We start from the raw sequence: 13,840 nt of genomic DNA on the forward strand, positions 1-13,840 counted from the left end.
AGAGAGAGAGAGAGAGACAGAGACACAGAGACAGAGACACAGAGAGAGAGAGAGAGAGAGAGAGAGAGAGAGAGAGAGAGAGAGAGAGAGAGAGAGAGAGAGAGAGAGAGAGAGAGAGAGAGAGAGAGAGAGAGAGAGAGAGACACAGAGAGAGAGAGAGAGACAGAGACACAGAGAGAGAGAGAGAGCGAGAGAGAGTCGAGTCACAGCAGAATCATAGAGTCACAGTAGAATCATAACCGAGTTATAGTCGAGTCTCAGCAGAGTCGTAGTCTCTTAGTATAAATGAAGAAGCTTTATCTGCAGAGAATCGTTAGGAAACATTTCAGGGTCAAAGCTGTTTCAGCTGGTTGAACACAGTCCCACAGCTGAACCCCCTCATCCTGTTAAATCTTCGGGCTCGTTAGGCAGCGACTCGCTGACTTCCTCCCTCATTTACAGACTGATTATCAGCGCAGAGCAAAATAAAAGTGATGAATTGTTTTACAGTAAATTAAACAGAGCACGCTCACATAGAGGATTTAAAGAGCTCCGTGTGAAGGACAGTTCTCACCAACATTCAAAAACGTCTTCACAGCCTGCAGGTTCTGGTAATCAGAGAGGAGTTAAGCTCTCATTAATTCACCGTCTTTGATCAGATTCATTAAATATGGATCCAGTGTGTGAGAGTGAGTGTTTAGAGCGAGCTGTGTTAGTGAAGCTCTCTCGCCCCGAGGCCTTCCTCTCTGATATTTAAAGTCTTTGTGTGTCTGAACTCTGCAGATTAAAAACACATCAAAACACCTGCAGAGCTACACGGGCACCAGCTCTGTCCAGCACGTTTCCGTGAGCGTGCACAGCGCGGCGCTGAGGTTGTGACCTCACTGCAGTGGTGGTTTGTGGGAAAAACAGACACGAGACTCTGCAGGAATCACGAAACGCCTGCTGCACACCAGAGGATGTTAACAACCGGCTGCTGCGGGTTTGTGATCTGTTCTGTCTCGGGAACGCCCCCGCAGAGGTCGCCAGCTTTAGAAAACAGACGCTTCTAACAGCGGAACCTCCCTGAGAGTCATCACGCTTTAACTGTTCTGTTTCAAGGTAAACTGATGCAGCTATGACCTGCGGGGTCACGTGACCGACGGAGGCTAGACTTTCAGCAGCCTTGTGCGCTTGAACTGTAGAAGAAGGCAAACCGAGAAGAAGCTCGTTAAACGAACGGAACGTTAATAACACGCAGTAATTCTGTTAAATCAGTCTTTCACCTCCGATTCTGACTTAAAGACTGCTGGTCACCTGACCAGACTTTTAAAACCAGCTGAGGATTTCTGTGAAGGTTCTCATTCATCCAGATCAGAGTTCCCCAAGGAAGGTTTAAATCACGGGCAGCTGGACTTGGTTAACCCTTTAAGACCTGCGGCGTCCTCTACAAAGCTCTCCAAACCCTGCGGGTTTCTGAAGCAGACAGACACATGAAATAAAAACCATTTGGCTTTTATTGGAAATGACTGCATTTGCCCTTGTGTTCATTCACATTTAAAAAAAGAAAAGTGTTGAAAAAGCTCCTTGCCAGCAGCATTTCTTTCACCAACAGGTGTTCACGTACTGCCGGAGGGAGTTTCTCTCCTGCTTTGTTTCACATTTGAATTTGTGTCCGTCAACCGAAACCCTCCCCCTCAAACACGTCGCTCACCCACGGACTCTCGGCTAGCGGCTCAGCAGTCACATAATCTTCTAATTTGTTGTTGTTTTCGTGCTCGCAGCCTTCTCTCCGCTTTGGAAACCTTTGGTCCACGCAGAGGCTAAAAACATGTTTCAAATACAAATCCCATAATGCCCCGCCCCCCCCGCGGTATTTCAGCGGTTCAGTGATGACATCTGATAAAACATGCACCGTGTCGCATGCGGTCTCAAAGGGTTAAACACACTGAAAGGCGCCTCTCAGGTGACGACCTTCGACCTCGTCATCGTTCCAGGTAAAACCAGAGTCGGATCCAGATCCCAGTACTTACCTGCGGAACTTGTCCCTCATCTTGTCGAGGTCGTCTCGGGTGCGGCTGAGCTCCGCCTCCATGTAGTGACGGCTGCCGTCAAACTCCGCCTCCATGGCCTCCATCTTGTGGGTGGAGAGAGAGAGGCGGCGCTGCAGGTCCTCATTCTGCTGCTGGAGGATTCTGGGTAACATGAAGAGGGGTCAGAGGATCTGTTATCTAATATCTACTAATCGTTTGTCCAGTACAGTAAAGTTTTAAAGTACTTTACTAGAGTATTTCCATTTTATTCTACTTCTCAGAGGCAAATATCTTTACTTCACTATCTGATAAACGACCGCGTGTTACTGCAGACGAAGCTGCCAGCAGAATACGAAGTGATTTCAATGAGCTTCACCACCTGCAGCTTTAAATACACTAAAACTTACATTAATACCTCTGAACCACCCGGTTTCTATTTGGGACAAGACTTTAAATTCTTTTGCACAAAACTCAGCAAAGACGGGAAACAGGCCGCTGCCAGACCGCTTATTTAAACCAGCGGGAATATAACTTAAAAATTAGGTTTCTTTCATCTCGGTTGTCGACTGTCAACTGAACGATTGAACAGCGGAGAAGCTAACGACGTGCTGCAGGTCCACACTGACAAAAGTTCAAACATTTATATTGGTCAGCTGAGCTCACGCGGGTGACCTGCTGGGCTTTAACAGGTTTTATACATCCAGAGAACTTCTACAAAAACAGGCTTCTAATCGAGACCTGTGTTTATTTGTCTAAACGTTTGGCTGCACCACGTAAGTAACGGAACAGGCGTCAAAGCCGCTTCCACGCCATAGTACCAGCTCCACTCGACTGTTTAGCTGCTCAGGTTGTTTTAGTTTAGGGTTCATTCGGTGTCGACCGTTCAGGAGGTTTCTACCGGGAGCTGGATCACCACCGAGGTCGTCTCCTCTCCAGAACAAAGGCCACGTCCACACTACTCCGTTTTAGTTTAGAAACGGAGAATAAAAAAGAACACGATCTCAGTCCACAGCAGCGTTTTAGCTGCGAGTTGATCTACATTAAAACGACTGAAAGCGCACAGCTAGCGGCCGTTCACGTACTCTGGGCGTGCGCCTGCCGGGGTAAACAGGAAGCAGATGGTCTGTTCCCTAGTTACAGAAGATTTGAAAGAAAGAATAAAGTTCTGCAGACGAAGAACCGCGCCAGATTTTAATTGCATGGACCAATAAGGGGCTGGGACTGATACTGAATGTAACACGGGAGTTTAAAGCGGCGGAGAACAGACTGAGTCTAAGTATTATTTGTATGGTACAGAATATTTTAATAAAAATACCAAACTAAAACTCTGTCAGCAGCATCGTGTTTCTACTTTGCATGACTGATAAGAGCCAGTCAGAGAGCCGAGCGTCATCGCTTCTAAAGTCCTCCGTTTTTGTCGGTCTTCACAAAAACGCCCTCCGGGTTTTGAAACACAAAGCGGGTCTGCGGCGTTTCCAATCTTCTCCATTTTAGGTCTTCGTTTTCGCCGTTTTAGTCTGGACGGGAGGAGCCAACGTAGCAGAAGGTCTCCGTTTAGAACCAAAGCGCAGCAGTGTGGGCGGGGCCTGACAGACCCGCTCATTAAAACGTTAAAGACACAGAATAAAGCAGTTTCATCCTGAAACGTCGGCGTCTCTTCAGACGACACTGGGCGTCAGCGAGCCGACGGCTGGAAATGTTTTAATGTGCGTCAGTCTTACGAAGAACCGGGACTTTTAATGAGCCGTTTCTTTTTCCGTTCCGCTCTCGTTGGCTTTATCCCGTTTGTTGTTGAATGTTTAATGAACTTTGTCTCTTCATTAAACTCCCACAAGATTACATCACAGCGTCGTTATGATGAGCAGCTACGTCGGGTGGGTTCTTTATAAGAAGTGAGTTGAGCTGCGGTGGAAAAGGGGAATAATAACTTTAAAAGCTTTCACGTCTTTGTTTGTGTTGAAACCTTCATTGGAAGAAGTTCTGAGATGTTTTACTTCAGTAATAAGACCGTGTATAAATACTGTTTTCAGCCTGAAACCTGGACAAACCGGGTGAAAGAGGTGGAGAGTGTGACTGTGGAAACGCTTATTAATAATTAATAACAGTTCACTGGAGGCTGCAGCTGGCAGCAGCCTGCGTTTATTTGTTGCTGCCGCGTCTGTTATTTGTCTTTTGAACCGGCGGGATCAGAAGAAGACGAGCTGACGGGAATAGAAGAGAGCCTCACCTGATCCTGTCAGAGTCTGATAACGCCTCCTGAAACAGAACAAACAGAGTCAGAACAGAAAACAACACGACCAGAGGAAACATTCTGCTGCCGTGACGTGAAGACGGCTGGTTACAATACGGAAAGTATCTTTGTTTGTGAGGGCGGCAGGAACAACATCACTAAAACGGTTTTATTCCATCAATAGTAGAAACAGGAGTGAACAGGAGGAACACTGAGCAGGCGAAGGGGATAAACAGGGAACAGGGCAGGTGAGACGTCCTCATAAAACACAGTTCCAGGAACATTTAGATAAACATCATCCCCATGCACCTCGGAACTTAAACTTTGACTAGGGTCGGGTATCGAGCAGATTTCCTGCGGACTCAGATGAGACGAGTCCCCAGAGACACCCCGCTAGGACAGACTCCTTTCACTTTAGAGACATGAAGGGGAAGAGGAGGAGGAGGGAGATCTGTGCTGAAGGAACCAGAACCGAGAGTCCATAAGAACTGGGTTCAATAAGTAGAGTCAGAAACGATTCCCAACCCTGACTCCTCACGTTTCCAGCTTCTGATGGTCTGAGCTGATAAAATTGTTGCATCATCATCATCATCAGAGCCTCCTCCAATGAGCTCACAGCAACGAGCTTAACGAGCAGCAACTAAAGTTCTCCAACGTTTTATCGAACAATTAACCCTTTCGTGCATGAATTACTAAATAGCAAAGAAGGGCTGGACAATAAAATGATAATAATTATCGAGATATATTTTTTCCAATATCAAAATAACAAATGTTTAATAAATGTTTGATTTTATTCACTTGAATCAGATACAAATTATTGATTATTATTATTAAATGATTTTTTTATTAAGATGTTTATTTTGTTGAGGAAAAAGTGAAAAAAGCTTTTAGTTAATTTTACTCGTGCATATATTTGTTGACAAAGATTTTAATCAGAATTGTTTTGAATGTTCTGCCTCAGATCTGTGAAGTGATCCGCTGTCTGTGTGTTCTGACCATAAAGAAGAGTTTAAATTAACCATCAGCTTTCACTCAGAAGCAGAAATCAGCCTTTAAACTCAAAAGAAATTTCATACTTATCTTGATAATCATCGATATCGAAAGATATGAAACTTTTAATCGTGATAACATATAGTCCAGCTCTATCACAAAGTAATTTTTTTTATTATTAATGTTTGTTTTTACTTTTAAACAAATGATAAAATGTGCCTTTAAACTTCCCCCAGAAATATTTTGAAATGCATCAACGGCCTGAAAAATGATTCAATGGATTTCAATAAGAAAAACTATGTTATCAAAACATTTAATAAAAGCAAGTGGTATAAATACAAAGTTATTCACGTGCAAATTAGATCATAATTTTAAATAAACCCTTGTTGAACAAGATGTAAAAGAAATTTATCATTAACATCTGGATAAAAGTCTTTCTAACATTTATCTTAATATATTTTTTACCCTCTTCTTCTTCCTGTTATGAATTTATATATAGCCCATTTAATAATCACGTGGATGTTGGGACTAAAACTTAAATGGCTCCAAGCAGCTGTCCACTGTAGTCGAAGCATGAAAGGGTTAACTGATCGAACAACAACGTGAACCAGTGCTGAACGTAAGAGTTTCAGCAGCTGTCGGAAGGTGCGACTCTGATAAACTGTTGTTGATTATCGAGTCCCCCGTCCTAACATCCTGACTGCAATTTAAAAACCTTGCTTTCCATGACACATTATTTTCCAGGGCTTTTCCAGGCCTACACAGCTGCTCCGGCTGTGTGGTCACATGACCGACATCATCGAGACGGACGTTTCCTGTCCGTTTCTTTACCGTCTGCCTCATCGATCTCTGTTGACGTATGGAAACACGTCCTCTCCCAGCATGCAGCGGGGCTTTACACGATGCACCCTGCCCGATCGATCGCCCACAGAGCCGTGAAATCAATTACTGTGATTGGAGCAGCTAAAAGACCAATCACATCAGCGGGTTTCTGCTCCGATGGATTCTTCTGGACACTGTTCTCACAAGTGTCCTTATTGGTAATCAATATAAAGGGCATGTAGGAATTAAAACCCTGTGGCTGGTTGCTTTCAGATAAATTAATTTTTAATCTCCTGACCTTTGTGTACTGTTGCATTCTGGGTATTTCAGGGACTAATAAAGCCTGAAGATGTCTTTAAACTTTTATTTATTTATTACTTTAATGTCAAACTTAGAAGGAGAAGACTGTGTTTGTCCGAGAAGCTTAAAATGCCAGATTTCTGACTGGAGTTTGGTGAGTCTCTGTATCAGCACCGTTTACATGAACACGAGCTTATTATTAACAGATTATAGCAGAGACGTTTGTCCAAAGAGAGCAACAACTGGTTTTAGTTTAGTTGCTTTCTGTATCTTTGTCCTCGCCTCTTTAACGGTAACGTTTACTGGGACCATCGATTCTGCACTTTGAACTGATCAACTTGACATCTTGTCCTATTATCACAAGTTCAGCCTTGGTTTTTGTTTGCAGCCTTGAACTTGAAGCAGAACAACACCACAGTGACACCCTGCAGGTCGTCAGGTGGGCCAACATTCCCTCTGCAGAAACCAACAGGTCTTAATTCATGCTGCAGTGTTGGAGGCGACAACACTCGTTCTAAATATATCACGATGTTAATGTGGATCATTTTACAGCACACGTGTAAAACTAAAGATAAGGGCTGTACCCGAATAACGATTTACGAAGTCGAATCAGAACCGTCAAGTCCTGCCTGTAGTCGACTGATAGTCATGCGTCATCGTGTGTGTTTTTGTGCGTGGCGATTGTAAGCTGAAGCTAAACTGAGGCTTATTGTTGACCCCCCGCCCCCGATATTGTGGTGGGCCGCAACAAATAAATGAACGCAAGACAAAAACTGACTTATTGGTAGAAAACTGGTAGTTCTATGTAAAATCAGACGCTGAGCACCCCCATATCGCCAAAATGGCGAGATCCTCGTTTCACTGCGAGATTGACAGTCGAATCAGGCTCCGCCCATCGAAGCATCCAACCTTCGGTCAGCCCTACTAAAGATGTTAAAATAATTCACTGTTTCTGCATTAAACAAAACCTTAAAAAAAAAAAAACACTAATTTGGTGTCTTTTTATCATCATTACCTTTATTTATTTAATGAGGCTTCTTCGTTAGCTTAGCATCACCAAGATGAGAGTCTCTGGACTTCAACAGAAAAATATCATGATGGGATTCCTTTTATAGACAGGAAGTCCCGACTGCATTATCATGGTGATTTACTCGTTAGATATTAAGTGCTCAGCTCTGATAAATTCATTTTATATTCAGCCGTGTGTTTAGATGATATTTGCTGCTGCTCAGAGGAGAGAGTCCTTTTAAAGCCATTAAAGGAGGAAACGGATCTCCTTCTGTGAAGAAATGGATTTTAAGCAACCAGCCATGTCAGCTTTCCTTTTACATTCTGATGACCCGTTTTTGTAACTGCGGATATACTAATGAAATATATTTAATATTTAGATTTCTGTTTGCTCCTCTGAGATTAATGTGTTTTGTACACGGTCCCTGATTAAATATATTAGATAAACTCAAAGCCTTACACTAATTTAACTTAAATTAAAAAAACTAAATTTCATGTTCAAATAGGTGAAATCCTGCAGATCAGTATGATGGCGTCGTCTCAAACACTTTCCATAACTAATAAATAAATTTAAGGATCTCTGGGGTCGGGGGGGGGGGCGGGCGGCGGCGGCTGACCCCTCTGACCTACCTTGATGCGGGACACAAGAGACTGATTAGAAACAGGAAGTCTCTGCTTGTGTCTCTGAGGCTCTAACGTCTCCTGAACCTCCATCTTTACTCCTCTATTCACCCCCAACACCTCCTCTTTAGGCCCCGCCTTCTCAGTGATGTCACCATGCTCCTGCCCTGCCCCCTCCTCCTGGGGCTGGTACCGGCTGCCCGGCTGCTGTATCGCCGCCACCCAGTCGTCCCAGCGCCGAGTCCGGTGTCCAGACGTACTTGGAACCTGCTGCTGCTTCCTGTGGGCGGAGCCGTGGCGCCGCTGGGGGGCGGGGCTCTCTCTTTCTCTGGAAGACGTCCTGCCGAGCAGCGTGAGGTGGGCGGGACTCATGACCTGACAGGTGATCTCATCCAGAAAGTTGGAGAAGCGGACCTTCTCCTCCAGAACCTGCATCTTCCAGTTCCAGTCGGTCCTGCAGGGGGAGGGCGGGTCCGAGGACCGCCGCTCAGGCGGCGCCCGCTGCTCCGTCCGGTCCAGGGAGCGAGTGGGCGTTTGACGGGCAGCGCTGTTCCGCCTCTTGCTGTCATCCAGCATCTCCACAGACTTTGACTTCCTGAGGATGTCGAAGGCGTGCTCCACGCTCAGCGAGGCCGGCTGCTTCAGGATGCTCTTCGGAGGGGCGGCAGTCTGCGTCCTGGGAGACGTCCTGTGGCGCCCTCCTCTGGGGCTGTGGGCGGCGGAGGGTTTCCTGGCTGCGGCGGGGCTTTGATGTGCTGAAAAACTCTCATCGCCGCTACTGATGAAGTGACGCGGCGCACGGCGAGGAGTCGTGGTGACGCCCACAGCAGATGTTCTAGTCCGGGTGGGCCGGTGGCTGCTGAAGAGCGGTGGCGGCGGGATGCAGAGCTCCAGACTGGACAGACTGGAGACGTCCAGCTCACTGTCAGAAAGCGGAAGCGGCGCGATAGGGACGCCATGCCGCGACCCGACGCTCTGCGGGCGTTTCGAGGCTGCGGCTGCTGGGCGGTGGGGGAGGCGCTGCAGGGGGGGTGGAGGTGTGTTTAAGCTGTGGTGGTTTACCTGACTGATATCGTGCTGCGGCGCAGACGGAGGCGGAGCGACGGGCAGGGCGTGGCGCGTCTCGCGGTGCTGCGGTGGCGCCTTACGGTATGGCTTCCTGGTCGGGGCCGTGCTCGTCATCCTGGGCCCTACTTCCTTCCTCAGTTCCTCACTTCCTGACGGTCTGTCAGTCCTGCCAGGAGAAGAAGAGTTAGATGAGGTAGACGCCTGCCGACCGCCCGCCAACCGCCAACTACAACGCCACAAACACAACTGGACTCTGTCACCGCTGTCACACTCGCTCTCCCTCACTCTCTCTCTCTCTCTGTGTGCAGTTCAATGCTCGGTCGCCCCTCATCAACATCAAACACGCCTCCCTCTCTGCACACACCTGCATGTGTGTTTGTGCTCGTGTGACGGATGCAGCGTAAATGTGACTGTTTGTGTGGTTTTATCTTTGTGAGGACCAGGCTGGGGGCCCGGACCTGTGAGGACCAGGCAAAGACATGTCTCAGCTGTCAGACAGCCTCCATGTAGAAGGTGTCCTCACTGTGCCGGTGAAAGTCCTCACAATTGTGTGCTGGTTCTTGTCCTTGCACCTTTATGAGGACCAGGCTGCAGACCTTCATTGTGAGGACATTTCGGCCCTTGAAGGGGCTCTCTCTAAAAAGCTTCACTTTGTAGGTCCAAAACTCAAAAGATGAACGAATGGTGGTCCTCACAAGTACGTCAGTACATGTACTGTGTGTGTGTTTGTGTGTGTGCGCAGAGTGTGTGCGAGCCTCGGGCGGCACATTGATCTCAGTTTGTTTCCAGAACAGGAAATGCAGCTGCATTGATCTGAATGATGCCAGCGTTAGCATGTCAGCGTTAGCCTGTTAACCTGAATGACACAGAGCAAACGCAGCTAACGTGCTAACTGTCCTGCGACCTCAGTGCACTCTGTACACACAGAGTTCATCTTTAACTTAAAGTCCATCGGCCTGTTCTGAGAGAGAAATAAGGACCTGCACTTCATCCAGCACGTTACACACAGATATTAAATAACCTGATGAGTTTTAAATATAAATAAACATAAACGCACGTGTTTGGACGCCCCCCCTTTAGGTCTACTTCAGTTTAAACACGTGCCGCTACTCTAACCGAAGCAGGCGGCTAAGCTGACTCCTGTCAGTCACAGGTGAGGACGAAGCAGCAGAGCGTCTTCACCTCGTCTGACTGCAGCTTCTGAATTTTACATTCATTCTGCCCCAAGTGTTTTTACCCAGCATGCTCTGCTCTCTCTCACACGCACATATTTTGTATTAATGTATTTAATTAGAGTCACGTCCTCTGAAGCTGCAGCTCTCGTCAACTCCTCTCTTCTTCTTCGTGTCCTCTTTTTGTCCTCTCGCTGCTGGTTTTCTATTATTTATCCTTTTCATTCTGCTCTTCTTCACTGATTTCATCAGATCACTGCCTTTCAGCTTCTCCCTTTGTCTCTCCCATTCACCCAACCTTCCTCAGATCAGCTGATCTCCTCGTTGCTCATTACTCCAGTCAACAGGACTGTTTCCTACTTCGCTCAGCTGTGAGCCAGAAAGCCAACGCGATGCTTAACGACCACTGAAGGACTTCAATCAGTGTTGTCATTAGACGTTAACGTACTGACTGCATCCCTGTTGCTATAGTTACCCATTTCAGATACAGGCTGATACTGCGCATTAATTATGAACCGTTTCACTGGATCGACTTGGCAGGTGTTCATTAGCAGGAATTAATGAACACCCTAATACCACGGTACATATCATATATAATCCTCAGTCTACTACTACTGCTGTATAATTACAATACCACCTTTAACTTTTAGAAAACAGAGGCATCAACTCCCTGATGAGAGATTAGTTTGTATTTACTCTACCAGTCAAAAGTTTGGACACACTTTTCAAATGAAAAGCATGTGTTTTGTCCATTAAAACAACATCAGACTGATGAGAGATACAGTGCGGAGGCCCGTTATCAGAAACCATCGCCCCTGTGCTCCAGCGGCACGCCATGTTTGCTAATGCAAGTTTATCATTTTAAAAAGGCAAAGGGATCATTAGAAAACCCTTTTTTACAATCACGGCAGCTCGGATTAAAGAAGATGTATAAAACTGGTTAAGGATCTGGAGCAGCTGGTTCCCAAACTTTTTCACATCAACGCCCAAAGGAGAAATCTGGTGTCGCCCTGGGAACCAAAGTTACAAAGTACAGATAAAGGGCAAAGCAAACCATGTATATAAAATGTATTAATGTTCTTATTAAAATAAACAAAAATAGTCTTTTCTCCTTTCTGTGTCGCACCCTTTCTCTACTCTCATCCCCTCCCATCATCACCAACATGTCTTCACTTGATCTGAATTTAATAAGAAGCTGTGGCTGGTTGAAGTTTTCTGAACCAGCTGATCTTTGCTCAGCTTTTAAAAGTGCACTTCAGTCACATCTTAGATATAAGAATCTTGTATATACACACACAAGATAGGAATTTCACTCTGCCAATTGACCCTTCGCTAAGCCACGCCCCCTTTAGTTACTGTTGCTAAGTCCGACAAACTGTACAGCTGGTCGGCCTCTGTTCATTATTACAACCATTAGAAAGCAGAACAGCAGGGCTTTATTACGTTCAGTAGGAAGTTAGCCAGCGTTAGCTAACTAACATTATGAACCATCCACAGCCGACATGTTTCTGGATTTGTTTTAGGTTTTGGAAAGAGAATAAATCTCCTTTCAGCCTCTCTGGTAGCTGATGTAACTATTACAAGATGCCTCAGGAGCGGCGTTTGACCAGATCTTAGAAAAATACAGCGCAGCCATCAAAGTGTCGGACCTCAGTTAGAGAAAGTCCTACACTGCGCTGCGATTGGCCAGCTTTGTATTCGGGGCGTGGCTTTGCAAAGGGTCAATTGGCGACCCAATAAAAAAAACGTGCCTGCGACAAATTTTGGGTCCCGACCCCAACTTTGGGAAACGTGGCATTAGAGGATCAAACAGAAACACAGAACTTTCTTCTGACACTCGATAGTTTGTTTTGAGAAATGAAGCTGCTCCATGGAGAGAAACTGACAGGAAAGTGAGGATCTGGTACGATGCTGTGGACTACTAGCACACACCCGACCTTCAGGGCAGAGCTGCAGAGAAAACGCCATAATTCAGACCAGCCAATAAAAAGAAAGAGATTAGGGCTTCATCTTTTCTGTTTATGGCCTTCTCTGGCTGATGATAACGGGCCTTTGTAGATATTCCATCACAAGTCAGCCGTCGCCCATTTACAGCAGTAACACACCAGATTCTGACTTCAAACTTTTGACCGGTTGTGAAGTTTGAGCCTTTTAATCAAATTGTGACGTTTTGAGAGTTTTCAGGATGTTTAATAGATTTTTCTGTGTTTTTCCAGGCGTCTCAAGGTCTTTCCAGGACGTGACCTCATTTCAGAGGTGTGCTTGTACCTGAAGTGCTGCTCCAGAGCTGGCTTCATCCACAGAAACGACGGAGCTGAAACAAACACAGACGGGATCAGCTGTTAAACATTCAAGTCGTGAAAAATTTTAATTAATAAAAATCCGCCTGGCTGACAGCAGAGAGAAAGTGAGGAAGAGGAGGACCACCTGCTGTGATCTCTGCAGGACTCCGAGGACGGAGGAAAATTAATAAACAAACAAACCGCTAATTAATTCAGCAACGTAGTTTAGAATTTTAATTCAGAATTTCTCACCGACGCTGCTGTCTGATTTAAAACTGCCTCCATTTGACTGTGGAGGAAGAAACCTGCAATAAATCTTGGAACACACTCCGGTAAATATCTCAGACTGAGAACCAGTTCTGTCCACAAGGCTGAGCAAATAAAATATAATAACCCTCCTCAGAGCCGCCCTGTACTTCCAGATCTCTGACTCCGAGGTTTAAAAGCCACTCCAGTGTTAATGCATTTTAATATTTTTAATAGATGAAATACAGCATGAGTCAGTCTGACGGACGTTTAATTATCACAGCATTCAGGAGGATAATGACCCGAGTCACATCTCTTCATTAATGCTCCACATTATAACTTCATCACCAGATTCTTCACTCTGACACAGAAAGAAAAACATGAAGGACGAAACATTTCCTGTTCACAAAAGAGAAAAGAGCCAAGGACACAAAGTGTGTGTGGCGGGTATAACTAAAGTTGTGGGGACCTGAATGTGTTTACTCAGCCACATTGTGGGGACTGGCATCCCACAAAATGACTTAGTTAAAGGTCAGTAAGTCTTCAGGAATTAATGTAAGTCAGTGTAATGTCCTCTGAAGCAAAACATGCCTGTGTGTATGTGAGCATCACCTCGTACGTCAGCACAGAGAACTCTTCATCTTCTGCTGCGTCCGTCCTCACTCAGTCCAGTTCTTCCTCTGGGCATGTGAGCCTCAGGCCTCCGGTAACCTGAAACACAAGACGGTCGGACGGAAAAACACCAGTCAGCACCTGCTGTCAGTCAGCCTGCAAGACAGCACAGAGGGGACGAGAAGAAAGGGCAGAAAACAGTCTAAAGTCAGGCTGATGGCTCCACGTAACGCTAAAACCAGCCTAACGAGGCTAAAACCAGCCTAACGAGGCTAAAGATACGGAGGCTAAAGATGAGGCTAAAACCAGCCTAACGAGGCTAAAGATACGGAGGCTAAAACCAGCCTAACGAGGCTAAAGATACGGAGGCTAAAACCAGCCTAACGAGGCTAAAGATACGGAGGCTAAAACCAGCCTAACGAGGCTAAAGATACGGAGGCTAAAACCAGCCTAACGAGGCTAAAGATACGGAGGCTAAAACCAGCCTAACGAGGCTAA

The 13,840-nt window shown here is 45.9% G+C and overlaps 1 protein-coding gene across 1 annotated transcript in view; it reads right to left on the reverse strand.

Moving 5' to 3' along the window:
* tjap1 (tight junction associated protein 1 (peripheral)) overlaps positions 1-13,403 on the reverse strand; it is a gene marked incomplete at its 5' end in the record, with an annotated part of 21,840 nt that extends 8,437 nt beyond the window's left edge. The window contains 5 exon segments of the mRNA XM_046065253.1: positions 1,992-2,153; positions 4,219-4,247; positions 9,025-9,196; positions 12,471-12,516; positions 13,343-13,403. Coding sequence (XP_045921209.1) covers positions 1,992-2,153; positions 4,219-4,247; positions 9,025-9,196; positions 12,471-12,499 — 392 coding nt within the window.
* Positions 13,404-13,840: the final 437 nt, after the last annotated feature.

Source organism: Micropterus dolomieu, linkage group LG12, assembly GCF_021292245.1.
Source record: "Micropterus dolomieu isolate WLL.071019.BEF.003 ecotype Adirondacks linkage group LG12, ASM2129224v1, whole genome shotgun sequence".
NCBI classification, from domain to species: Eukaryota; Metazoa; Chordata; class Actinopteri; order Centrarchiformes; family Centrarchidae; genus Micropterus; species Micropterus dolomieu.